Source organism: Pseudorca crassidens, chromosome 10 (genome assembly GCF_039906515.1).
Source record: "Pseudorca crassidens isolate mPseCra1 chromosome 10, mPseCra1.hap1, whole genome shotgun sequence".
Lineage (NCBI taxonomy): Eukaryota > Metazoa > Chordata > Mammalia > Artiodactyla > Delphinidae > Pseudorca > Pseudorca crassidens.
The window spans coordinates 44,618,416-44,645,413 of NC_090305.1; the positions used below are offsets into that span (position 1 = coordinate 44,618,416).

Genomic DNA, 26,998 nt, shown 5'->3' on the forward strand with positions numbered 1-26,998 from the left:
GCATTTGTTTTGATTATTTTCTACCACCCATAAGGCTTCCTCTTCAGAAGAGTTCTTGCCAATAAATCCCAGCATCGACAAAAAGGATTGTTTTAAATGCTAATTTAGTTTGAATAACTCTCCATGACTTGTTAATTTGTTCATTTTTTCCTAGGAAGGACCATTGAGACCTGTTCTGGAATACATTGATCTGGTCAGCAGTGATGATGAAGAGCCTAGCACCTCTCAGAGTGAGGTAAGTATATTACATTTGACTTGCATTTCTTCACTTCTGGCATTTAAGAAGCATTCTCTAAAGAGAGTCATCAAATCAGCGATGGCTGTGTTTAGGTGCTATTGTGCTTTAGAGAACGGCCTGTTTCTGTTAGAATGGCCCTGAAAGGTAGTCCAGGGAGTCCTCTGCCCAGAAGATCTGCTTCCAGCTTTGTTCCTCTACTTTCAGCGAGGATTTGAAAGGATTATGTGACACAGGAAAGTTCTAAGCCTTGGAGGCCATATCTGATAAAAGGGAAATGGAATAAAACTGCAAGATTTTTGGCTCCCTTCTCCTTTCCTGTCTCTCCTCAGGTGCCCTGTAGAACTGGATCCTTTTCTTCCAGAACCATGTGGCCACAGAAAATTTGTTGTATCTTGGAAGAAAGGATATGTGAAGATCCTTTAGAAATGGAATATGGGGAAGGGTTGTGGATTATTCAGGCGTCATCCTTTTAACCTCCTCTTTCCCCCTCATATTTGGGGTTTTCTCTCTGACCTGTGATTTATTGGTTGTGGGTTTGACCTTTAAACTTATGCTTCCCCTACTCTGAGAACCAAAGTAGCTGAGCACTTTGTAGAAATCTTGTCTTTCATTTGTCTTAGCCCGAATTTCTGTTAATGGGCTCTTTTCTTGATTCATTAGAGAACTGGCTGTGTGTTCAAGGTGGCCAGAAAGCTACTTGCTGTATGATATAAAGTATTGGGACTTGAACTTGCAATCAAAATACCTAGGTTTTAGTGTCAGCTTTACTTCTTATTAAGTCTGTGAATTTGGATAAGTAGCTTTTTAACCTTAGTTTCTTTACCACATAAGAATAATACCTACCTCACAGGGTTGTTGTGAGGATGAAATGAGGTAACAAAGCTCCTTGAAAACTACAAACCGTAGAGTAGAACTGTGCAACTGGAAAATTTTGTTCATGGAGAGTGAATGAGAATTTTTAAAGGGATTTAAAAGTGACTCTGCAGTGCAGGACTTCTAGAAATGTTTTTTCTTCTCAGTGGAACTTTTCCCAAGTTCTCTTTGCCATTATTAACTTCTACTTGTTGCCTTACATATGTTGAATGGGATTTTTTTTTTAATTGTTTTCACCAATAGTCTTGCTGCCTCTTCTTATTCTAGCATGGGAACAAGCAGCAGGCTAGGATGGCACCCCTTGACCTGGGCTTGTTTTTACTCTTTTTCATAGACACAGTGCCAGGTTAATGCCAGTAGTTGGTTTGGGGCCTTTGGGGTAGTGAAATTTGTGGATTTGACTTCTGTGGTCCCCTTGCTGACCTGAAGTGGATTGTATATTGTTAATTATAATAATTTAAAAAATTGAGTTCTACTTACTGGACATGCATCTCTGCACTTGAAAGTTAACATATTAAAAGCATATTTTTTTTCTTCCTTGGTTTTCTTGTTCATGTGGATAACCCAGAGAATGCCTGAGTCTAAGGTGCCATCCTCTGAGAGTCATCGCCCAGAAATGTGCTCTAGCTGCAGTGTTCCTCTTCCCAGTGGAGACAGCAGCTCCTCCTCTGGGAGCTGTACCAGCAGTCCACACAGGATAGTTTCTCAACCTTCTTCTGTTGAGAACCCATTGGAGAACCAGAAAAGTGATCAAAGTAATTCAGTTATTAAGATCTCTGAGACAGAGACGCTTAAGCCATCACAAAATTGCCAGATTCTGCCTTCATCTCCACTTCTGGTCCCCCAAGAATCTTTGGCCTCTTCAGAGGTCAAGGAGGATTTACCTGTAGAGTCTTCTGCTTCACAGCACGGACAGGATGCCATCCTCTATCTCCAGACACAAGTGGCTGAGATGTCCCGAGTGATACGTGATCTGCAGTCCAGGAGCTGTTTTCGATTTCATCATTCTAGGCCAAGTAAGAATTCCTCGGTTCCTTGGGACATCTCTACCTCCAAGGAAGAACATTTATCCACAGTGGAAGAAGAAGCTGACTGCAAATCCCCCTCAGCTGATGACAAAGGGCAGCCAGGTGACCCTAGTCAGTCTAGTTTCACAGGGCTTTTGAAAAGAATGGAACAAAGAGGTATTATCAAGAGAGTCACGTTACAGTCCGAAGCAGAACCATGTGAAGGGAAACCTGATTGTGTGTCTTCTAAGAAACGTTTGGTCCCTCCACTGCATCCTCTTCTGAGAATCGCCACCACTGAGGTTTTTAAAGACCCTGCTGATTGCCATCCTTCCTCCTTCATGGGACACAGGGTATATCCTGTGGCCAAGGATACCTCTCCTTTCCAACCAAATCCACCGGCCGGGGGCCCCATCGTAGAAGCATTAGAGCACAGCAAGAGAGGAAGCACAACATCACCTCTGGATTCTACCTCGAAAGAAATGGAGGTCATGGGTTGTAGATTCTACCATGCTGCTTCCATTGCAGCCCGAGCTGCTAGCTACATGGCCTATATGACTCAGTATCAGCGTAAACTCTGGGAAGACATGGAGGATCTGGTCCATGACCCAGAGTTTGATCGTGGAAAAGCAAGATGTATAATATCTGATGGTATGGATGCGGGCCTTTGGCAGCTTTGTACTACTAGGGATATAATGGACTCTGTGGTCAGAGTTATGGCAATGGCAATAGACTACAGAAGGCAGGCTTGGCTTCGACTCACATCTCTCACTAAGAAAACCCAAGAGAAGATCTCACACTTGCCCTTTGACGGTACTTCCCTCTTTGGACAAGATGTGAATGCTGTAGTTGCCGAAGAAAACAGTATAAAGGAAAATGACTATAAAGACCACAGCAAATACTATAACCAACATCGATACTTCTATAGTCATGACCAGAAAGCACATTATCACAGTAGAGGATACTCCAGAGGGGATTGGTACAAACCCCGAAACCACCCCTATAGATACAGGAAAAAGGGAGAATCTCCAGAACGCCATGGGTACAAGAATTAGTAACCCATTCACGTTCAGCAGTGCACCTGTCCAAGATGCTGACTGTGCTACTTGCTCCTCCCATCCACACAGGATCTACAGGTAGGAGGGCACCTCAGAATCTGAACGCATGGCTGGAATGATCACAGCTGACATTTGAATTCTAGACTTTTAGAATGAAGTAAATAATAAAGAGACTCATGCTTTCTTGGCCAAGTGAGTGGTAGAGACGTTCAGTAGGGTTGAACAAAGGTTTACCTGTTATTTCTAGTCCAAAATAAGTCTAGAGGAGGGTACTCAGGAATCTGAATCCTCTTATGATTAAGGAAAAACATAAATATTTCTTCCCCCTCAGGAAAATCTCACTGGTAAACTGAGGACTAGGAGATTTTGGATCTGGAAATAACCTACTACTAGATCTCTAACACCAGAGGCAGATCCTTCGTTTTTAGGTCATCAGTGCTTCCTTGTTTAGGCTTCCGTTTGTCAGATCTTCACAAAACGACAAATCTGTTATAATCTCTTTATGTCAGGGTGATCAGCTCACCAAGTGTCCATACTACTGTCAAGCTCTGTGAGACTTCAGAATCAGCCTTGAAGCTGTATATCAAGAACTAAAATTCAAATCAAAATTTGCAAAATCCAGTTTGCTTCCAGTGGGGTGGCTAGATGTCCCAGGTCTACTGTGGACACCAGCTGGAAGAAGACTTTCCTACCTGTGACATCTCTGTAGAAACTTTCACAGTAACTGTCTTCACCACCCAAAGCTACACAGAGAATTCTCTGCAGTTGTCACTCCTAAGTCTGTCAAGCTCTCATATATCACAAGCTGTGAGACCTGGTCATGGTGTTCTCACAGGATAATCTGGGCCTTTCACCAAGATGACCTTGACTCCCTTCTAAACTCTTGAGCTCCGTAATTCATCACGCTCTAAATACAAAAAAGATAATGCACATTAGTGCCCTGGAAATCAAGGATGTTACACCATCCAGGCATGCAAATCTGAACTCTTGAAAGAGCAAGAATTCCAAACATGCCTGACAATCTGGTCCTCTGATTATAATAAAGAGGGATGCCATCAGTCTAGATTTTACTGAGAAATCCTTCAGATTCAGAGTGTAACTGTGGATGTAGTAGAGAGAACATCTCATGCACTTCTCTTTCTGGATGTCCATTAACGGTTTCTCAAGACTTCAGTGGTGTGTTCTTGGTTTACTGGTCCCTTAATCTAGTCAGACTCTTACCATGAGAGACGACTTTATCTTTTCGTTCTCAGTTCTTCGCATTATGATTTCTCCGTCAGACTGGAACTGGCAGCAGATACCTCAGTTACATGTCCTACAGTATCTGTCTCGAGGCAGTGGCTGTGCAGTGCCCAGCCCTTAGACCCTTGTCTTCACATCATGACTTCAGTGTTGGAGAAACTGCCAAATTGGAGGGGTCTGAATACATCATCTAGAATTATTTGCTTGGCCAAATAGAAAAAAATATTATCAGTAGACTCATAATTTTGTAATTTCTTGGTTTGTCGAACATCTGCATTATTATTATTTTTTCATCTGCTTGACCGTAGTATTTTGGGTCTACTGTTAGTGGACCATGACACTGTTTTCAGGTTTATATGGTTTCTGTTTCTTGCCATGGTTCCTGCAGACTGGTGACTGATGCTTTCCCTGGTGCCCCACTTTTTGATAGTTTATTGGAAGCCCATTCCCCCTCCTCATCATAACCATATTCAGCACCCTTTTTGTTTACTTTTCTTCCTCTCCCTGTTTGTGCTGTAGAGGTTGAAGATGCAAATATCCCTACTTGGAAGAAGTTATTTTATTTTGTCAGATAGTTTCAGGGTACTGTATTGATTCTGTTTGTCCTATTTGTAGATGAAGCTTAAGCTGCAGTCTTGATAGAGTCTCCTCTTGGCACATTTGGTCAAGTCATATCTAGAGTTAACATTTACCTTTAATTTTTCTATACTTTTCACAAAGTTTTACTTCTGTTTTAGGTCCATGCCAGTGCTCTAAAAATTCTTTCAAATTGAACACTAGAAGAGCACTGATACTGTCTAAAAAGAAACAAGGGCCTAAAAAGTCATACGAAGATTTTTATAGTTCACGACGTGTACTCTACCAGTTCAGCAGTCTCATGTGCCCTTGCTGTAGCACCGTAGTTTTCTTCTGTGAAAGGACTAGTCGTGGGAAACTTGCTGGAGAGAGAGATCTTGACACTTTTCTGTACGGCTGCACATAGATGTTCCCAGTTGTCTGAGGCTACTTCGCACTGCTCCCACTTTTCCATTTCTCCCCGTCCCTTCCCTGAATTGCATACTGTGTCACCAACTTGATGATTTTTGAGATACTCTTATTTTCCAAAATTCAAACCAAAATTATGTTGCTTGAAGACCTGGTTCTCTGAAACTGCTCTGGCATTTCCACCTAACCTGCTCTTTTTAATTTTTTTATATTTAATTGTGCTTAAAAAAAGACAAAACATAAAATTTACCATCATAACCATTTTTAAGTGTATAGTGGAGTAGTGTTAACTGTTCTCAATGTTTGTAGAGCAGCATTGCTGCTATCTTCATTTTGTGTTATGTTGCTCCGTAGCAACAAGTAGCATTGCTTTGCCACTCTCTGATTGATATGCCCAAGCATCTCCAGAGATCTTTCCTGAAAATAAAAAGGTATTGAGATATCATGGAACTGGTGGTCAGGTGGCTAGCTTCTGAAGGGGTTTGGCAGTTGCGTGGGGATGGGGCAGAACACCGAAGTGTGGGAGCAGGTTTAGCTGTAGATTGGGTGCTTGACTGCAGAAGAAACAATATTCTTAACCTGTTTTTTAAGATTAGTTTAAAGTCTTTCTCTGGCATACTTGAATGATGATGGTGTTATAAAACTAAAAACAGGGATTTGGTGTAGGGAAACAGCCCTAATAGACAACCATAGTAGTGTATGGAATTCATAATTAGATAACAAGTTTTCACATCATGTCTGCCATTTGCAGAGCCTTCAACAAGATTCTCCATCAGGCCAGCCTCTGATGTTTGAACAGCTCTAGGTCTTCTAGGAGGCCTAGCAGTCATCGCAAGTTGAGTGATTTGGTGTTCTTGAAAGGGATGCGTCTAATGATCCTTTTTCTTTAAAATGTTATAGTTTGACTAGACATAAAATGTATGTGGAAATGATATGATTTCTCATGGTTACTGTGTGTACACAGAAATGCTGTTTCTATTCATTGTTATATGAAGTGCCTTTTTAAATTTCACACTATTGTTTAAAACTTAACATTTTAATGTGTTGCATATGTTGCTGGTGATATTTATGTAAATTCTGTACAGTGATTTTTTTATCTTGTAGTTTATTCGTCTTCTGTACAATTGCACTATCTAAATGTACTCTCCTTCTGAATGTTACTTTGTTTTCATTACAGCACTATTGATCCATTTCAGAAGGTTATAGAGTATGTCCCTCCCCCTTTATTTAAATAACTTCACAGTAGTTATTTTAGTTTTTAGTGATTGGCTCAGTTTTCTGGGCATTGAGGCAGCTTTGTTTTCTATATCTAGGTTCTAGGTTTCTGATTGAACCATTTGTCTCATGTCTAACCTTGTTCTTAGCCATGGTAACACAACTTCAATTTGATAAGTGGGTGTGTTTACTCAGTAATACGTAACAAGGACATTAGGAAAATGAGTACATTTGTTGACACTTTATCTTTTTTTTTAAGACTGTGTGACAGCTTATCAGTGTAATTGCATTTAAACATTATTGTTATTATTATTATTATTTACTGTGTGGCAGCTTCTTTATCAGTATAATTCCATTTATTTACCTAGCCCTCAAAATGTCATTTTGAGGGGAGCATAAACTCAGGCTCCTTGGGTACTGTTTAGTATATTACATTACTATTATACTAATAATTTACTGAATGATACCTAAGTGACCTGATTGATAATGTCCTTAAGGCCTGCTCCATCCAGGATAACCTCTCAGGTACCGTGAACAAGGAGGTTGGAATCGACGCAATCCAGAATCCCTTCTAGCTGTAAACTTGGATACAGAGTTAAATGACATGGATGAACAGAGTTAAATGCCACATTCAGTATTCTTGAGGACATACTTTATTGGGATTCTGGTAAAGGTTAGAAATTATGGATTAGATCTTTGTAGAAATAAAGACTGCAATAACTGAAAACTTTTTTTTATTTTTTTTTAATGTGAGGCATGTTTTGCCCAGACTTGCACTGTTCAGGTTCCATTGTCTTTTGAAATTTACCATTCTTACTTAGTGGCTAGTCCAGTAATTGACTGTCAGATCTGTATGCATCTCCTTCTTGTCATTTAGTTGGCTGGACCTATTCTATATAGTTTTTCATTAGTGTTTACCCCAATCAGGTCTTCATTTTTCACTTAAGAAAATAAACAGGTGGAAGTCGTCAGTAAGCTGATGATGATCACTGTATTGAATGCAAATCTTTCAGTTATTTATCCAGATATAACAAGTTTTGTAAGCCATTAAAATATGTTATGGAATGTCTTTTCCTGGATGAATGATGAGAATATTGTTTTATTAAATCTTTTTTTCTTGTATTGATTAGTGGGATGATATCTTTGTACTACTTTGTCTTTTCATTTGCTTGACTTTATAAGAATGAAACCTTTTTTATAGTAGTGTTTGGTACCATTGAGATACTACTCAAAATTAGGTTTGCTTCCCGTGGATATATCTGGAAGTGATCACAGGCCAACCATGTCCTTTTGTTGTTAGCATCTCAGTTATTTCATTCTTTGTATTGGGTCTTTTCTTCCCCTTTATGTAAAACCCCTTTCTAAAAGGATGTCTGATCTTCCTTAATCTCTTTGATGGAGATTATATTTTTTATTCTACCAGTCTATACTAGCCAGGATTTTGATGTGGCTTTTTATGTTTAAATACAATGCCTTCAGCATTATTGTAAGAGATTTTCTAGTTTTCTCTTAAAAATTTCCTTTTTAAAAAAAAATAGCCAGTCCGGTCTCACAGTATTTGGCTATTGAACTTTCATCAGTTTTTAATGCCTTCTTGTTTACTGGTGGTAGTATTTTCTCATTTCTGTATAGTCTTTGTGCAAATGTATTATTACATGTAGTTTGTGGTCAATTGCATTTTTTCTCTCTAATAAAAATTTTAAGTTCATCATCATGAATTTATAGTACAGCCCTGACATACACTGTATCTTTAACATTAATCAGGTTTTTTTCTAGGGCATAAAAACTTTACTGGTGTTGTTGAGGTAACTGTCTATTTCAAATGGTCTGTTGGATTTTCTGATGCCTTGTCAATTCAATAAGACTTCTCAGGTTGTCTGTAGTTTCTTTTAGGACTTCGGAGATCTCTCAAGTTGTATTGCGTTTTCTAATATTCCTGAGTAGTGTATTCCTTGGTAGAAGTGAAAGCAGATCCTTTATATCTGGTAATATTAAAAGAAATTCTTTGACCTTAAATGGTTCAAATGTTATCTTGTGGGTTCTGTTAGTAGTCCCTTTGTTAAGACTAACTTTCATATGCTTTTTTTTCCCCATGAGCTATCCTGTGCTTTCTGTTTTCTTTCATTACCCATAAAAGTGGCTCTATCACAGCATTCAATTTTAAGGGCTACAGTTAGACCTCTTGTTAACTCCTGGTTTTATGTTATGGCTGTGTTTCACATTGCCTTGACTTACAGTGTAGTGATGTGCTAAAATAATTATGTTTGTGGTCCTTCTTTCTATACTGCTTTTATTTAGTGAGGCAACAGTGATGTGGATGATAGGGGAAAAAGATATTTTCCAAGTCACTAAACATAGTTTAAAATTTTCAGTTCCATTTTAAAAAACATTTAATTACATTAAGCTTTCTGCTTTTAGGTGTGCAGCCCATTCCTTTCTGCCTTAGGGAGAACAATTGTAATTAGTTTCATTTAGATTCTTAACACAGGTTCGAATGCGTGTTGGTCTTTGCCTAATGGTTTATAACAGCTCCTGTTTTCTTTTGCTTTTGACAGAAATATATTTTGACAGATGTTGGAAGCTCTTTGATAGTATTGGGTCTAATTGGCATCTTCCTACCTGGGAAGGATTAGAGGAGAGAGCCTCTATTGATAGAACGTATACGTACCAGGCTGTCTGTTGGTTGCAAGGGACTCTTGAGGCAGAAATGCACTCTTATTTTGCAGATAAGGAAATGGAACTTATATTAAACAATTTGCTCAAGTGGTGAGCTTTGAATATACACTGTTCCTCCAAGTTTCAATTCAATGTGTACTCAGTGGCCTTCTTTTGTCTTTCAAGACGCCACTCAAATCTTAACCTCTCTGAGAAGGTAATTTGTCAAATAACTACCCTTCCCTGGATTTTGTGTTTATGGCCGTACTCTTATCCCTTATTACTTGATGTCTTTATTAACTAATTCCTGGTTATTTCACTTGTCCAGTCAAGAAACCCTAACCTTCATTCTCACATTGAGTTTTCACTGTGCTGGACTGAGATGATTTCTGGATATGTTGTCGTTGGCTTCTGTTTCATGGATTTCTTATTTGTGTCCCATTCATTTTCAGCACTGATCATTTCAGTCATAGTTCTTGATGCTTGTGTTTTTCTTTGTTGTACCTCTTTTGTTCGTTATACGCTTTTTGTTTCAGATATACACTTAAATTTTTTTTTAACTGATGTCTTGAGGATACTGGCTTAATGAAAGGAAGGTGGAATGCTAAGCACATGGTATTTGAATTCCAGAGATCTTAATCTGAGTATTAACAAGTCACTTATTCTCTGAGACTAAGTTTTCCTACTCTCAAATGAGGTAATAATGCCTGGAACTTGAAAGCCTGATACAAATTTCCTTTCTATAGTGGTTATGCTGTTTCTACCCACATTTGTAGATTTCTCATAACTGTGGGATGGTATTGGATATAAATACAAATATACCTTAAGATGTATTTAATAGTATATAATAGTTCATTTCATGTCATCATGTCATGTTCCCCTTGTTTACAGTTTTTTTTAAGGCTGAACCATTAAGCTACATATAATACAAGCCCAACAATGGATTAAGTCATTGAAAGATGTATTTAAAATAAAATAGTCTCTTAAGTGCAAGCTAAGAAATGCTCATAATAAACAATAAGAAAAAAATTAAAAATAATGTAGAATGAAGAGCTAGAATGTATAGGTATGTGTATACAATTTTTGATGGATGGTATTTTGTCATTTTGTGTCTCTGATGGAAACAATCAGTACCTGCTATGTGCAAGCAGGCCCTGAGGAAGGTCTGTGGATACTGGGAGTTAATAAGAGATGGTATATTCTCTTGAGAAAGAAATACCAACACAGTGTAATTGTTCTATTTAGAGGAATGCCTATGATGAGGTTGGAACAAAAGAGAGGGCCATCTGAAGTGGTCCAGGAAAACTTTTCTTACCAGATGCTTGAGCTGTGGTTTGGAACGGGATTGGAACGGGATTGGGCTAGTGGAGAAACAGGAGCCAGACATTCAGGTGAAGGAATCAGTGTGTGCATGAGTGTGGGGAACATCGTGTATCTGGTTTTTCAGAATTGTAAGGAACAGCCGCTATGGGCGCAATTGGAGGAGATCAGGTTGAAGAAAGGATAAATGTACATGAGAATGTATTGGTTCCTACCTATTCCAAGTGTACTAAGATACGTAGCCATTACTTGTAAGGTCGTAGAAGTAGTCTGTCTAGAAGTTTCTTTGTCCACTATGGACATCTAGGCAGTTCCTTTTTTTCCTTGAACTGAGCCAAAGGAAAGCTCTCCATCAGTACACCTCTAGCCCCAGGGACGGCTCCAGCAGTGACAACAAACTGGGGCCCTGTGGGAGAACAGATTTGGTGATGAACAGGATGCTGCTGCTGAAGAGGGAGGGGCATTCCATCATGGTGGGCAGGTGCACACTGCAGGACCACCTGTGGGCCATGTTCCTCACTGCAGCTCAGTGTGGCTTGTTTCCCTGTGCATTGGCTTACAGATAATTTGAGCGTGGACTTGGAGAAAATGAAGGTATTTCTTCAAAAAATGTTGCTTTTTAGGAGATTGGAGATGTGTTGCACAGGGCCTGTGAACCTTGTGCCAGTGGCATCTCCCGCAGCACCTAGAGCACGTTTTGTCAACTTCCTTTTTGTTTTTTCTCTGCTTTGAGTTTCTTTCCTTGCTCTGGTTGCTACTTTCACCTTTTCTTATCTCTCTCCACAATTCTTTCTTTTCTTACTGTGCCAGAGGTAGAGCAGTGGCACTAAGGGTTGAAACATTGTAACTCCCTTTTGTTTTGTCACAGCTTCATTGTAGGAGATACTAAAAAATTCTCCTAAGTTCCAAGGTTGTTTTTTGGGGGGTTGGGGGGGGGGTCCTGTGTCTAAAGAGAATCAAAATCATTCTGCCTAGGAGGAGAATTTTACAAATATAGATATTGGTAATTAACCCAAAAGACATTGTAGGAAGAATCTTATTGAAGAGGTTTGGTGGTACGAACCTTCTTCACTGAGTAGTACTTTACAGAATGGTGTATATCTATATGTATGTTTTAAAATTTGTTCCTATAAGGCATATGTTCCATGTACTTTGTATTTGTAAAGACTAACCAGTTTGGGGGTGGGAAGGAGATTGCTTTGTACAAAAGGGTTGTTTCCTGGTTTTAAAGCTTTGCTGCTGGAGATGGTAAATAAATATTGTACAGCTTTGCTGGGTTTATCTCTTATGTTCTATCTGTATTTGAATATAAAATTCTTGAGAAAAATTGTTGTTTTTCAAAATGTTATTTGGGGTGTGGTTGGGTACAAGGAGATTCTGGTAAACAGAACTTATTCTGGGAGTGTAAACCTCTAAGACCAAACTAGAGACCCAAGCTTTGAAGGGATGGGCAATGAGAAATAGGCTTTGAAACTGGAGTTTGTATGAAGTAAAGCAGTTGTTTCAGGAATTCTGTTCAGCCTGTTGAACTGAAAATGGCTTGCCCTAATTCTTGATTAATACCTGTTTCTGTTATGTTTAGGCAATAATGTAATCCAGTCATTGCACTTCTAGATACAGAAAGAAACCTGGAGGGAAAAAGTTATATACAACATTATGTTCCTTTTAGAGACAAAATTTCCATTTGCGTTTATGAAGGATACATGTTAAACTTATATTTTTAAAAGGCAAAAAGTAGTGATTTAAGCCAAATTCATTACATTTCCAAACAAAAGATTGAGATCCTCGAGACTTTTTGTCTTTATACAGTCTTGTTCATTAGTAATTAAAATTTTCTTAACAATTTTATAGCATATTCTAATGCAGAAATATTAGAAAATAGAGATTTAAAAAGGAAAAAGAAACCCTCTAGACAGAAATAACTACTGTTAACATTTTGATTTATAGCCTTCTAGATTTGGTTTCTTCTAAATATTTTTACAAAAAATGGGATCATTTTCACTTAAAAACAAATACAAATGATGTGGAAAAAAGACATTGAAATATATACGTTATAGCTTCATTGACAAGTGGGATTTTGTGCTGTGTCATTAATTTGCTTATTTAAAGATTTGGTATGCATTTATTTTATGGTTCACATAGCAGGTCACAGTTCCATAGCAATGTTAGAAATTTTAATAGTTTCCAGGAAATCTTTGTTACCTCATTAAACTTGATTAGTATATGAAAGTATTAATTGCTTTGGTAAAATTTTTGCCTAAATAGTAGAATTTTCATTGGACATTATTCCTGATGATCTTTTATGAGCAAGCTTGTGAGTCCATGGCCAGAACCGTTTTCACGTTCACTTGAACTGATTTCAAGTTTGAAGTGGTTATTTGTAGCAAAAAGAGAAAAATCAGGACAGTGCAACTAGTTTTCACAAGGTTAAGTTTATTCAATAATGAGACTACTGAGGGAAATTTTGAAGTATTAGCTCAAGTTTGTGTCTTCATTCTTATGAAATGAAAAGTCACAATGCTGACCATTGATATTAGTTCCTTTTTTAAAAATACCCTTACTTGACAAAATAAGGGAATTCTATATCAGGCTTTCCTTCCTCCCCTGTCCCCTCCCCAATTATAGAGACCCACTGAATCCCACTATTACAGATTAGATATCAGAAGAAAGCCCTCTTCCCTTCCCGCCCAGGTTATCTATTTCTGGACTTGGAATTTTTGCTGTGACTGGCAAGCTCCATTAAAAGATAAACATTGTCCTCTAAAACAGAAGAATTCTTGCTTATTTTCTGCTAAATATGCTTAGCTTTCATGGATATGTGCACTCAGATATAACCAGTATCCTTAATCTGCTGTCATTTCTAGGACACAACCCAAATTTGCTTTGTATATAAGAATTTCGTAGTGTCCAGGGGTGAGCATAGACAGGGTTGCAGGGAAAGGCCATATTAACCTGGCTTCTGAGGTTCTGGAACAGCTTTCCTTCCTGTACCCAGTGTGGCCCTCATTTTGTAACCTTCCAACTCCTGATCACCCACGGATTTTGGTATGTTGGACTATGTCATTGGAATCATACCTCTGCTTCCCATTTTTTAAAACCATAATTTTAGTTAAAAAAAATTTCATAGGGACTGAACTAGAATCTGCTCTTTAACCTTTTCTGGCTTTACAGCTTTCTCCTTAATTGTTAGGACCCCACAAACTTCCCCAATGGGAGCGGGTGGGTATGGAAGAAAAACTAACTCAGAGAAGTGATCTAAAATATTGGCAAATAGGGACTTCCCTGGTAGTCCAGTGGTTAAGACTCCACGCTACCACTGCAGGGGGTGCGGGTTTGATCTCTGGTCAGGGAACTAAGATCCTGCATGCCATGTGGCACGGCCAAAATAATTTATATATATGGGGGGGGAGGGGGGGAGAGAGAGAGAGAGAGAGAGAGAGAGAGAGAGAGAGAGAGGCAAATAGAGACTCTCCCCTCCCCAATATATTTCTTAGGACTTTCCTTTCCTATGCTTCTCCCCCCAGATAACTGAGCGGATACACTTTCTTGCTGGTCATTTGCTATCATTGTGGACTCTTTAATATTACTCTTTAGTAGTATTTAATATAGAAGTTAATCCAGGGTAATCACAACAAGTGCTTCAAGAAGGATGACTGAAGATCTGTAGCTGCTAACATTCTAAATGAAACTGAGAGCCCATTATTCTTACCATTGGGAGCCAATTCCATTTCTAGTTTGAGAAGTTACATATCTGAAAGCCTGACCTCCCTTAGAAAAACTCCAAGGGCCTAAAAGCTTCTTTAGACTATAGGCTTTGGGGGAGATTGGCAAATATAGCCTAAGAAGAGTCCTGGAATTTTGTGATTTCACATTAAATTACAATTCAGCATTGTGGCACTAAGGGAATGGTGGAAATTCGCAAACTGAAAGATACATTGGCCCCTTTTCATCTTAGTTCTACAGGAAACATTTAAGACATTTTCATGTAGCCTGAAATCAGTTCACTTTCTGCCCATATTCTGACAGTACTGTAGCTTTGGTTCTGCAGTTGGGTGAGTAACAAGGTGGCCTGCAGTAAGTTTTTCCCCCATGTTCTGATCAGTTAAAACCTATTTCTGAACATATTGATTCTTTGAATTACCAGTTAAACTTCTGTGCAAAATAAGGCCTTCTGTGACCTAATGGGTTAAATCGCTAACATGCATTTTAATATCAATGATCCCTCTGTTTTTCCAATGCCGATATGTTCTTCCAGAACCACAGAAGAATATAATTCAGTGAGATCTGAGGCCAGCCCTCATTTTGGATCACTAACAATGGAAATCCCAGGGACTTGGCTTTCTGGAGAGAGTGAGTGTTCGTAGATAACCTATTACTCATGCCTGGCTTTAACCAGCAACCTTGATTCCCAAACCCAAGTCTGTGATGGAAAAATATCAAATGAATATCACCCTGCTGCACATGCTTAATTTCTTTCCTCTTTAACACATTCTTGTTTAAAGTACTTCCATTTTGTCATTTTTAAATGGCAAAGATTTCAAAGCTGAAGTTCTTCCTTTCTCTAGCTACCATTTCTTTTCATCTACTCACAACAGATTGTCTCTCAGATCTGCTTTTCTGCTTTCAGTGTAGGTAGCCAGAGTTCTTTTTTTTCTTTTTTTTCCTGGAAACTAACCCACCTTAGAGGGGAAGGAGAAGGAGACCAAACACAATTCTGAATGCCTTTTGTTTTCAGAAAGCATCAGGGCCATAAGGTCTTTTGAGCCCTTCAAAGTCATGAAAGTTAACAAACAGATCAGCAGAATTAATTAGAAATAACATAAGTAATCCTGTTTTGACATAACCATATAGTTAAATAAAAGACAACAGGCTACTGATAGCTAAATATAAGAAAAATAATTTTAACAATAATACCAACAGGTTATACTTACTTGACCTTTAAAAGGTAAAGTTCTAGGGCTAGAGATTAATTTTAGAATGAAGTTGAAGAGATCCAAACAAAAGTTTAAATGTTGATTAAAGGGCTAAATAATTTATCTTCCTAGCATATGTATATAGCTTGAAGGGGGTAAAGTTTTAGGAGCATACTTACATTTTGACTAGTGGATTACTAAAAATTTTTCCTGTAGGATATATAATTGCTGTATTTCTGGCATTAGTTTTCATTTAGCTTTGCATGCAGAGTTTATAATTTACAGTGTAAATCAGAGGATCATTACTTGTGCTTTAATGTAAACCTTAAGAAGAATAAATATTATGTAAAGTTTTCCTGAATGAGTATAACTTGGGAAGTAATTCAGAATGGTTATTTTGTCGTGGTTTGGGAAAACGTAAAATGATAGTGGAACCATCAATTCAAGGTAACTCTTCCTGGATTAGGATTACCTTAATTACGTTAATTAACCTTAATCAACCCAAAACATGGCCTTCTTCCTGTCTCCAGAATATTCACATTGTTGTGACACAACAACATATTTTGTCAGTAAATCCTAATTTGCACCTTGTCTACCTCATGTGTTAACATGACCTTGGTTTACCTGACCTTCCAAGCATGACTTTTGCTAGCGTTTAAAACTTAAATAAAATGTCATCCCTGTTAGGAAAACTAACACACTATAGGTCCATGTTTAAATACTGTTAACTTCCTTAAATTAAAAATTCTTTTAGGGCTTCCCTGGTGGCGCAGTGGTTGAGAGTCCACCTGCCGATGCAGGGGACATGGGTTCGTGCCCCGGTCTGGGAAGATCCCACATGCCGCGGAGCGGCTAGGCCCGTGAGCCATGGCCGCTGAGCCTGCGCATCCGGAGCCTGTGCTCCGCTACATTTTCTTCTCAAGGTAGTACCCACATTTTAAAGAGATCAATTTTTTATCTTCCCAAAGAGTAAATTTCATTTGCTTTTAAGACAGAGATAAACTTATCTCAGGATCAGAGCTCAGATAAATAAATTTTTATGACTATCATTTTTAGTAAGCTGCATTGTCCTATGACTTGTAAAGGACATTTTGAAGTTGGTAAGATGCCACCTGCTACCTGATGCAGTGGTATAGGCTGGCCAAGTGGTCAGAAAGTTAGTTTGGGACTACTTCTACCCAAAGTGATCCTGTGAACATTCTTTACTGCAATGATGTAGCCTTGTACTAAAAATACCACCTCGGCCTTGTTACATATGCTCACTTCAGTGGAACTTCTGTGTACTTGGAAAATCACACCTGCTGTTTGATTTGGTTGATGCAACTATGTCCCAATTTAGATAAAATTTGGGTTGTACATATATGATTGATTTGCCTAAAAAGGGATATTTTCGTTAGTAACACAATCTTTCTGGTAGAATAACATTAAAAAAATTTATTTATATTTATTTAATATTTATTTATTTATTTATGCATGCATGCTGTGCCAGGTCTTAGTTGTGACATGCGGGATCTTCGTTAGGGCATGCAGACTCTTAGTTGCCGCACGCGGGATCTAGTTCCCCGACCAGGGATCAAACCCTGGGCCCCTGCATTGAAAGCGTGGAGTCTTACCCACTAGACCACCAGGGAAGTCCCTAGAAAAACATTTTTTTTTTAATAGAAGCCCATATGATTTAAATTTATTTATTTATTTATTTATTTATGGCTGTGTTGGGTCTTAGTTTCTGTGCGAGGGCTTTCTCTAGTTGTGGCAAGCGGGGGCTACTCTTCATTGCGGTGCGCAGGCCTCTCACTATCGCGGCCTCTCTTGTTGCGGAGCACAGGCTCCAGACGCGCAGGCTCAGTAATTGTGCCTCACGGGCCCAGTTGCTCCGTGGCATGTGGGATCTTCCCAGACCAGGGCTTGAACCCGTGTCCCCTGCATTGGCAGGCAGATTCTCAACCACTGTGCCACCAGGGAAGCCCTAGAAAAACATTTTTAATAGAGTTTATGTTTTAGAAAAGTTTTAGGTTCACAGCAAAAAAAAAAAAAAAAAGAGGAAGAGATCTCCCATATACCTCCCCACCCCTCAATAAAGCTTCCCCCATTATCAACTTCCCCCAACATAGTAGTACATTTGGAATAATCCGTGAGCCTATGGTGACACGTTATTACCCAAAGTCTGTAGTTTGCATTCGGGTTCACTCTTGGTGCTGTACATTCTATGGGTTTGGACAAATGTAATAAGGTATCTACCTTTATAGTGTCATATAGAATAGATTTCCTACCCTAAAAATCCTCTGTACCCTGCCAATTCATCCCTCCCTCTCCCCTAACCCCTGGCAACCACTGATCTTTTTTTACTGTCACCATAGTTTTGCCTTTTCCAGGATGCCATATAGTTGGAACCATACAGTAAATAGCCTTTTCAGATTGGCTACTTTCATCTAGTAATATGTATTTAGGTATTCCTCCATGTCTTTTCATGGCTTGGTAGCTCATTTCTTTTTAGCACTGAATAATATTCCATCATCTGGATGTATACAGCTTATCCATTAACCTACTAAGGGTGCTTTGTTGCTTATGAATAAAGCTGTTACAAATAAAGTTTATGAATAAAGCTGTTATAAATATCTCATAACACAGGTTACTTCACTCCTAACTACTGTGTGGTTTATTTGCATGTTGTTTTTCTTAGGAAGAGCATTTCTTCTGCAAAGGAAGAGGGTTTTATTTCTTCCTTGATTTGTGGTTTGGTGTCTGACATTAATTTGGGGAAATTATTGGTCGTTATTGCGTCAAATAGTTCCTCTGTTCCTTTCTCTCTTTCTTCCCCTGGTATTCCCATTATGCATACATCTTTTGTAACAGTTTTTGGATATTCTGGGTTTTTTTTTTTTTCAGTCTTTTTTCTCTTTGTCTTCCAGTTTTGGAAGTTTCTGTTGACATATTCTCAGGCACACAGATTCTTTCCTTGGTGGTGTGCAGTCTGCTGGTGAGCCATGAAAGGCACTGTTCATTTCTGTTATGGTGTTTTTGATCTCTGATTTCTTTCTGGTTCTCAGGATTTCCATCTCTCTTACATTACACATCTGTTCTTACAGGTTGTCTATTTTTTCCATCAGTGCCCTCAGCATAGTGATCATGGTGGTTTTAAATTCCTGGTCTGATAATTCCAACATCTTTGCCAGGTCTACCATTCTTTGCTCACTCTGACTCTTCAAACTGTGTTTTTTGCCCTTTGGTGTCCTTGTAATTTTCTTGTTGAAAGTTGGGCATGCTGTCGTGGGTCAAGGGAACTTTGGTAAACAGGCCTTTAGTGATGAGTGGTAAGGCTGGGGGAGTGGTGGTGTTCTGTGTGCCTGGTCTCAGCCTTGGAGAGCCTGTGCGCCTGGACTGGGAACCCGGTGGTGCTTCTCAGGCCTTCCCCTCACCTGGGAGGGTGGCTGCAGTGGCCTGAAATGGCCTAATTCCCGTCTCCCAGGTCGGTCAGGCTCTCTTGAAGTAGTTTCTCTTGAGACCAGGCATCGTTAAGGACAGAACACTCTGACATATTTTGAAATGCTTACTTTTCTTCTCCCCCTGCTGGAAACAAGGTGGGATTTTTCTCCAGTTGTCACTGTGAGAACCTGGTAGAGCTTTTGAAGGTAAACTCACAAAAAGAGTAAGGTCCCCTTCCTTGACTGGGTCCCCCTGGAGTTTAAGTCTTGTTAATACTTGACAACACTGAGCTTCCAGCACTTGGTCAGTTACAGTTCAGGTTTTCCTCCCCAGCACTGGTCCTGCTGAGGTTTCCACCCTGGGTTTCTGCTCCACTCAGTTGTGATTCTCTGTATCTGCCCCTCTGTCGCTCCCATTTTTGCATCAGTCACTTACACTGTGACCTCACTTCTATGGTGGATCTAAGAGAGGCTGTTAATTTTACAGTTTGTTTCAAGCTTTTAACTTGTTAGGATGGAGTGGTGACTTCTAAGTTCATTCTTTACATGTTGAGCCAGAAAACAGAAGTTAGAGGTATTCTTTTTAATCAATAATTTTTCTTACATAAATACTGTCTAGGAATTGCTGAAAAGCCAGAACCAAGGGGGTTGGTGCTATTAGACTTTTAGGGGGTGGACCAATGGCTTGGCATTACCTTATGGGCTCAGAGCAAAGCAATGCCAAACTTTTCAATATCCAGATGATCATAAAGTAAATAAGGATGATTAATAGGTTATGTAACTTTTTGAAAAACAAAGATGCTGGTGGGTGACTGGCTGTCCTACAAAATACCACAATTTTAAAACATAAACAAAACAGGTTCTTAGAAATTTGATAATGATAAAAGTAATTAGTTCCTTAATCAACAAGGACCCACTGTATAGCACAGGGAACTGTACTCAGTATACTGTAATAACCTGTGGGGGAAAATAATCTGAAAAAGAATGGATATATATATCAATATAAATGAACCACTTTGTTGTACACCTGAAACTAACACAACATTGTAAATCAACTATACTCCAATATAAAATAAAAATTAAATTAAAAAAGTAAATAGTTCTTTTTTTGAATTTTATTTTATTTATTTTTTTATACAGCAGGTTCTTATTAGTTATCCATTTTATACATATTAGTGTATATATGTCAGTCCCAATCTCCCAATTCATCACACCCCCCCAGCCTCTTTCCCCCATTGGTGTCCATACTTCTTTAGTACAGTAACTCTTTGGTAAGTGGATCTGTGTTATTCCAAAGCTAATTTTGTTAACTAGAAGGAATGAAACTTGTTTTTTCAATTATAGGATAACGTTAAGCATAAAGACCATATTGACCATCAGAAGGATAAAGTCGCCTTGACTCTGGCTCGTCTAGCCCGCCATGTTGAAGTGGAGAAACAGCAGAAAGAAGAGAAGAATAGAGCATTCAGGGTATGTGGCTGTTTTAACTGATATTTTACCAGATTATAGAGTTGTTTATAAGAAAGTTAAAGAGGTTCTTGTATAATCAAAAAATGTATAATTGGATCCAAGTTCAGCATGAAGTCTGCATAGCTCACTGAGTTAGTAGTAATTCATGACGGCCTTTTACATTTGTTTTTGTTTGTTGGATTCTGCTCATATATGTATACAGACAAAAAAAGAAAAAATAGAATTAAGTGGACTTTATTTTTGGGAATTAAAAATCATGGGATTCCTTAAGCTGGTGAGCAGTTAAGGGTTTCTAGTTACTTTATCACAGTTTATCAGGGCTTCTGTAGATAGAAGCTGTTGAAAGGTTATTTTCTACTAAGTACAGCCAGACCAGTTTCACTTCAGCCTCTCCGTTCAGATTATTGAATTAGTGTGGTAGAAGAGCTAGTACGTGGAAAATGAAACCTAATTTAGACTCTTGCATGATATAAACGTTTTAAAACCTTGACTTGCTTTATTTATTTTTTTTAAGATTTTTTTTTGATGTGGACCATTTTTAAAGTCTTTACTGAATTTGTTATAATATTTCTTCCATTTTATGTTTTGGTTTTTTGGCCGCGAGGCATGTAGGATCTTAGCTCCTCAATCAGGGATTGAACCCGCACCCCTTGCATTGGAAGGCGAAGTCTTAAACCACTGGACTGCCAGGGAAGTCCCTTGACTTGCTTTAGAAGGCACCAAATGAAATTACCTTAAAGAACTTCCCCAATATTGCCAAATGTCTGTTAGGAGTAGAATGTTGGCAAGTTGGGTAAAAAAAAATCCTACTGGGAGTTTAAAAATGGAAGTAGAAATCATGGCATAATTTTACCTTGTATGTTTTTGATTCCTTGTTCCATTGCTTATTATAAAGGAATTTATATATTTCTGTTGCCTCTATTTTAGTATCTCCTAATCTAATGTAGAATACATTAGTCTTCTTTAAATTTAGAAGTAGCTTTGTTTGGGGACTTTAACTTTATAATGTAATACCAGTTAAATTAGAGCTTAGTATTCTAATTGTATGTTTAAAATGCTTAATACATTAGTGATACTTTTTTTTTCTATAAATTTATTTTATTTTTGGTTGCTTTGGGTCTTCGTTGCTGCACACGGGCTTTCTCTAGTTGTGGCGAGTGGGGTCTACTCTTTCGTTGCGGTGCGTGAGCTTCTCATTGCAGTGGCTTCTCTTGTTGCGGAACACAGGTTCTAGGCGCACAGGCTTCAGTAGTTGTGGCACACGGGCTCAGTAGTTGTGCCTTGCGGGCTCTAGAGCGCAGGCTCAGTAGTTGTGGAGCATGGGCTTAGTTGCTCCGTGGCATGTGTGATCCTCCTGGACCAGGGCTTGAACCTGTGTCCCCTGCATTGGCAGGTGGATTCTTAACCACTGCACCACCAGGGAAGCCTAAATTAGTGATACTTTTTTAAAAAAAAGGATTCTTTCTTTCCTGGTAGAGACACTATTCAATTTTTTTTTTTTTTTAATTTTTACTGGAGTGTAGTTGATTTACAGTGTTAGTTTCATTATGATCAAATCTTTTTTTTTTTTTTTTTTTGAGCAAAATTGCTTTACAATGTGTTAATTTCTGCTGTACGATGAAGTGAATCAGCTATATGTATACCTGTTTCCCCTCCCTCTCGGACCTCCCTCCCACCCACCCATTTAGGTCATCACAGAGCACCAAGGGGAGCTCCCTGTGCTATACAGCAGGTTCCCACTAGCTATGTATTTTACACATGGTAGTATATTTATGTCAAACCTAATCTCTCAATTCGTCCCACCCTCCTGTTCCCCTCACTGTGTCCACAAGTCCGTTCTCTACATCTCTATTCCTGCCCTAAAAATAGGTTCCTCTGTACCATTTTTAGATTCCACGTAATATGCGTTAATATATGGTATTTGTTTTTCTCTTTCTGGCTTACTTCACTCTGTATGACAGACTCTAGGTCCATCCACATCTCTAAAGATGACCCAATTTTGTTCCTTTTTATGGCTGAGTAATATTCCATCATATATGCATACCACAACTTCTTTATCCATTCATCTATCATTGGACATTTAGGTTGTTTCCATGTTCTGACGATTGTAAATAGTGCTGCAATGAACATTGGAGTACCTGTGTCTTTTTGAATTATGGTTTTCTCAGGGTATATGCCCAGTAGTGGGATTGCTGGGTCATATGGTAATTCTATTTTTAGTTTTTTTACAGAACCTCCATGCTGTTCTCCATAGTGGCTGTATAAATTTACATTCCCACCAACAGTGCAAAAGGGTTCACTTTTCTACACACCCTCTCCAACATTTATTGTTTGTAGATTTTTTGATGATGGCCGTTCTGACCCTTACGAGGTGATACCTCATTGTAGTTTTGATTTGCATTTCTCTAATAATTAGTGATGTTGAGTATCTATTCATGTGCCTCTTTGCCATCTGTATGTCTTTGGTGAAATGTGTACTTAGGTATTCTGCCCATTTTTTGATTGGGTTGTTTGCTTTTTTAATATTGAGCTGCATGAGCTGTTTATATATTTTGGAGATTAATCCTTTGTCCGTTGCTTCATTTGCAAATATTTTCTCCCATTCTGAGGGTTATCTTTTCATCTTGTTTTTGGTTTCCTTTGCTGTGCAGAAGCTTTTAAGTTTAATTAGGTCCCATTTGTTTATTTTTGTTTTTATTTTCATTACTCTAGGAGGTGGGTCAAAAAAGATCTTGCTGTGGTTTATGTCAAAGAGTGTTTTTCCTATGTTTTTCTCTAAGAGTTTTATAGTGTCTGGTCTTACATTTAGGTATTTAATCCATTTTGAGTTTATTTTTGTATATGGTGTTTGGTATTGTTCTAATTTCATTCTTTTACATGTAGCTGTCCAGTTTTCCCAGCCCCAGTTATTGAAGAGGCTGTCTTTTCGCCATTGTATTGTTCTTGCCTCCTTTGTCATAAATTAGGTGACCATATTGTGCATGGGTTTATCTCTGGGCTTTCTATCCTGTTCCATTGATCTGTATTTCTATTTTTTTGCCAGTACCATAATGTCTTGATTACTGTAGCTTTGTAGTATAGTTTGAAGTCAGGGAGCCTGATTCCTCTAGCCCTGTTTTTCTTTCTCAAGATTGCTTTGGCTATTTGGGGTCTTTTGTGTTTCCATACGAATTGTAAAATATTTTGTTCTAATTCTGTGAAGAATGCCATTGGTAGTTTGCACTGAATCCAGTTGGGATTGCACTGAATCTGTAGATTGCTAAGGGTAGTATAGTCATTTTCACAATATTGATTCTTCCAATCCAAGAACATGGTATATTTCTTCATCTGTTTATGTCATCTTTGATTTCTTTCATCAGTGTTTTATAGTTTTCTGAGTATAGGTCTTTTGCCTCCGTAGGTAAGTTTATTCTTAGGTATTTTATTCTTTTTGTTGCTATGGTAAATGGAATTGTTTCCTTAATTTCTCTTTCTGATTTTTTGTTAGCGTATAGTAATGCAAGAGATTTCTGTGCATTAATTTTGTATCCTGCAACCTTACCAAATTCACTGATTAGTTCTAGTAATTTTCTGGTGGTATCTTTAGGATTTTCTATGTATAGTATCATGTCATTTGTAAACAGTGACAGTTTTACTTCTTTTTTTCCAATTTGTATTCCTTTTATTTCTTTTCCTTCTCTTATTGCCATGGCTAGGAATTCCAAAACTATGTTGAATAGAGTGGCAAGAGTGGGCATCCTTGTCTTGTTCCTGATCTTTGTGGAAATGCTTTCAGTTTTTCACCATTGAGAATGATGTTTGCTGTGGGTTTGTCATATATGGCCTTAATTATGTTGGGGTAGGTTCCCTCTATGCCCATTTTCTGGAGAGTTTTTATCATAAATGGGTGTTGAATTTTGTCAAAAGCTTTTTCTGCATCTGTTGAGATGATCATATGGTTTTTATTCCTTAATTTGTTAATATGGTGTATCACATTGATTGATTTGCATATATCGACGAATCCTTGCATTCCTGGGATAAATCCTACTTGATCATGGTGTATGATCCTTTTAATGTGCTGTTGGATTCTGTTTGTAGTATTTTGTTGGGGATTTTTGCATCTATGTTCATCAGTGATATTGGTCTGTAATTTTCTTTTTTTGTGACATCTTTGGTTTTGGTATCAGGGTGATGGTGGCCTCGTAGAACGAATTTGGGAGTGTTTGTTCCTCTGCGGTTTTTTGGAAGAGTTTGAGAAGGATCGGTGTTAGCTCTTCGCTAAATACTTGATAGAATTTGCCTGTGAAGCCATCTGGTCCTGGACCTTTGTTTGTTGGAAGATTTTTTTTTTGCGGTACGCGGGCCTCTCACTGCTGTGGCCTCTCACTGCTGTGGCCTCTCCCGTTGCGGAGCACAGGCTCCGGACGCACAGGCTCAGCGGCCATGGCTCACGAGCCCAGCGGCTCCGCGGCATGTGGGATCTTCCCGGACCGGGGCACAAACCCGTGTCCCCTGCATCGGCAGGCGGACTCCCAACCACTGCGCCACCAGGGAAGCCCTGTTGGAAGATTTTTAATTACAGTTTCAATTTCATTCCTTGTGATAGGTCTGTTTATATTTTCTAATTCTTCCTGGTTCAATCTTGGAAAATTGTACCTTTCCAAGAATTTGTCCATTTTTCATGGTTGTCCATTTTATTGGCATATAGTTGTTTGTACTAGCCTCTTATAATCCTTTGTATTTCTGCGGTGTCAGTTGTGATTTCTCCTCTTTTGTTTCTAATTTTATTGATTTGTGTTCTCCCCCCCCCCCTTTTTTTTTGATGAGTCTGGGTAAAGTTTTATCAATTTTGTTTATCTTCTCAAAGAACCAACTTTTAGTTTTGCTATTCTTTGCTACTGTTTTCTTCATTTCTATTTCATTTATTTCTGCTCTGATCTTCATGATTTCTTTCCTTCTACTGATTTTGGGTTTTCTTCATTCTTTCTTTAGTTGCTTTAGGTGTAGGGTTAGATCGTTTGAGATTTTTCTTCTTTCTTGAGGTGAGCTTGAATTGCTATAGTTTCCCTTGTAGAACTGCTTTTGCTGCATCCCATAGGTTTTGGGCCTCTGAATCTGAACTACTGGGCTAACAGAGGACCTCAGACCCCAGGGAATATTCATCAGAGTGAGGTCTCCCAGAGCTCCTCATCTCAGCACGAAGACCCAGCTCTACCCAACAGCCTGCAAACTCCAGTGCTGGAAGCCTCAGGCCAAACAACTAGTAAGACAGGAGCACACTCCCACCATCAAAAAAAAAAAAAAAAAGAGATGACAAAAAACATGTGTCACACATTAAAGAGCAAGTAAAAACCTACAAGACCAAATAACCGAAGAGGAAATAGGCAACCTACCTGAAAAAGAACTCAGTGTAATGATAGTAAAGATTATCCAGAATCTTGGAAATAGAATGGAGGCACGGATTGAGAAAATGCAAGAAATGTTTAACAAAGATCTAGAAGAACTAAAGAACAAACAAACAGAGATGAACAACACAATAACTGAAATGAAAAATACGTAGAAGGAATCAATAACAGAATAACTGAGGCAGAAGAACGAATAAGTGAGCTGGAAGGTAGAATGGTGCAAATAACTGCCAAGGAGCAGAAGAAAACAAAAAGAATGAAAAGAATTGAAGACAATCTCAGAGACCTCTGGGACAACACTAAACACACCAACATTCAGATTATAGGGGTCCCAGAAGAAGAAGAGAAAAAGAAAGGTTTGAGAAAATATTCAAAGAGATTATAGTGAAAAAATTCCCTAAACATGGGAAAGGAAATAGTCACCCAAGTCCAGGAAGTGCAGAGTCCCATACAGGGTAAACCCTAGGAGAAACACACCAAGACACATATTAATCAAACTAACAAAAATTAAATTCAAAGAAGAAATATTAAAAGCAGCAAGGGAAAAGCAAAGAATAACATACAAAGGAATCCCCATAAGAATATCAGCTGATTTTTCAGCAGAAACTCTGCAGGCCAGAAGGGAGTGGCAGGATGTACTTAAAGTGATGAAAGAAAAAGACCTACAACCAAGATTACTTTACCAGCAAGGATATCATTCAGATCCAATAGAGAAATCAAAAGCTTTACAGAGAAGCAAAAGGAAGAGAATTCACCACCAAACCAGCTTTACAAGTGCCAAAGGAACTTCTGTAGGCGGGAAGCACAAGAGAAGAAAAAGACCCACAAAACCAACCCAAAACAATTAAGAAAATGGTAATAGGAACATACATATCGATAATAACCTTGAATGTAAATGGATTAAATGCTCCCACCAAAAGACACAGACTGGCTGAATGTATACAAAAACAAGACCCATATATATGCTGTCTACAAGAGACCCACTTCAGACCTAGGAACATATACAGACTGAAAGTGAAGGAGTGGAAAAAGATATTCCACACAAATGGAAATTAAAAGAAAGCTGGAGTAGCAATACTCGTATCAGATAAAGTAGACTTTAAAATAAAGACTGTTACAAGAGATAAGGAAGGACACTACATAATGATCAAGGGATCAGTCCAAGAAGAAGATATAACAATTACCAATATTTATGCACCCAACATAGGAGCACCTCA

At 38.5% G+C, this 26,998-nt stretch overlaps 1 protein-coding gene across 4 annotated transcripts in view; it reads left to right on the forward strand.

Moving 5' to 3' along the window:
* LOC137232168 (E3 SUMO-protein ligase ZNF451) overlaps positions 1-26,998 on the forward strand; it is an 86,798-nt gene that overhangs the window by 6,861 nt on the left and 52,939 nt on the right. For 2 of the 4 annotated variants that reach the window (XM_067753519.1, XM_067753517.1), the window contains exons 3-4: positions 155-235; positions 20,272-20,397. In XM_067753519.1, coding sequence (XP_067609620.1) covers positions 155-235; positions 20,272-20,397 — 207 coding nt within the window. Of the gene's footprint in view, positions 1-154; positions 236-1,679; positions 3,255-20,271; positions 20,399-26,998 lie in introns of those variants that run through there. The other 2 variants (XR_010946891.1, XM_067753518.1) reach the window with 2 other exon arrangements.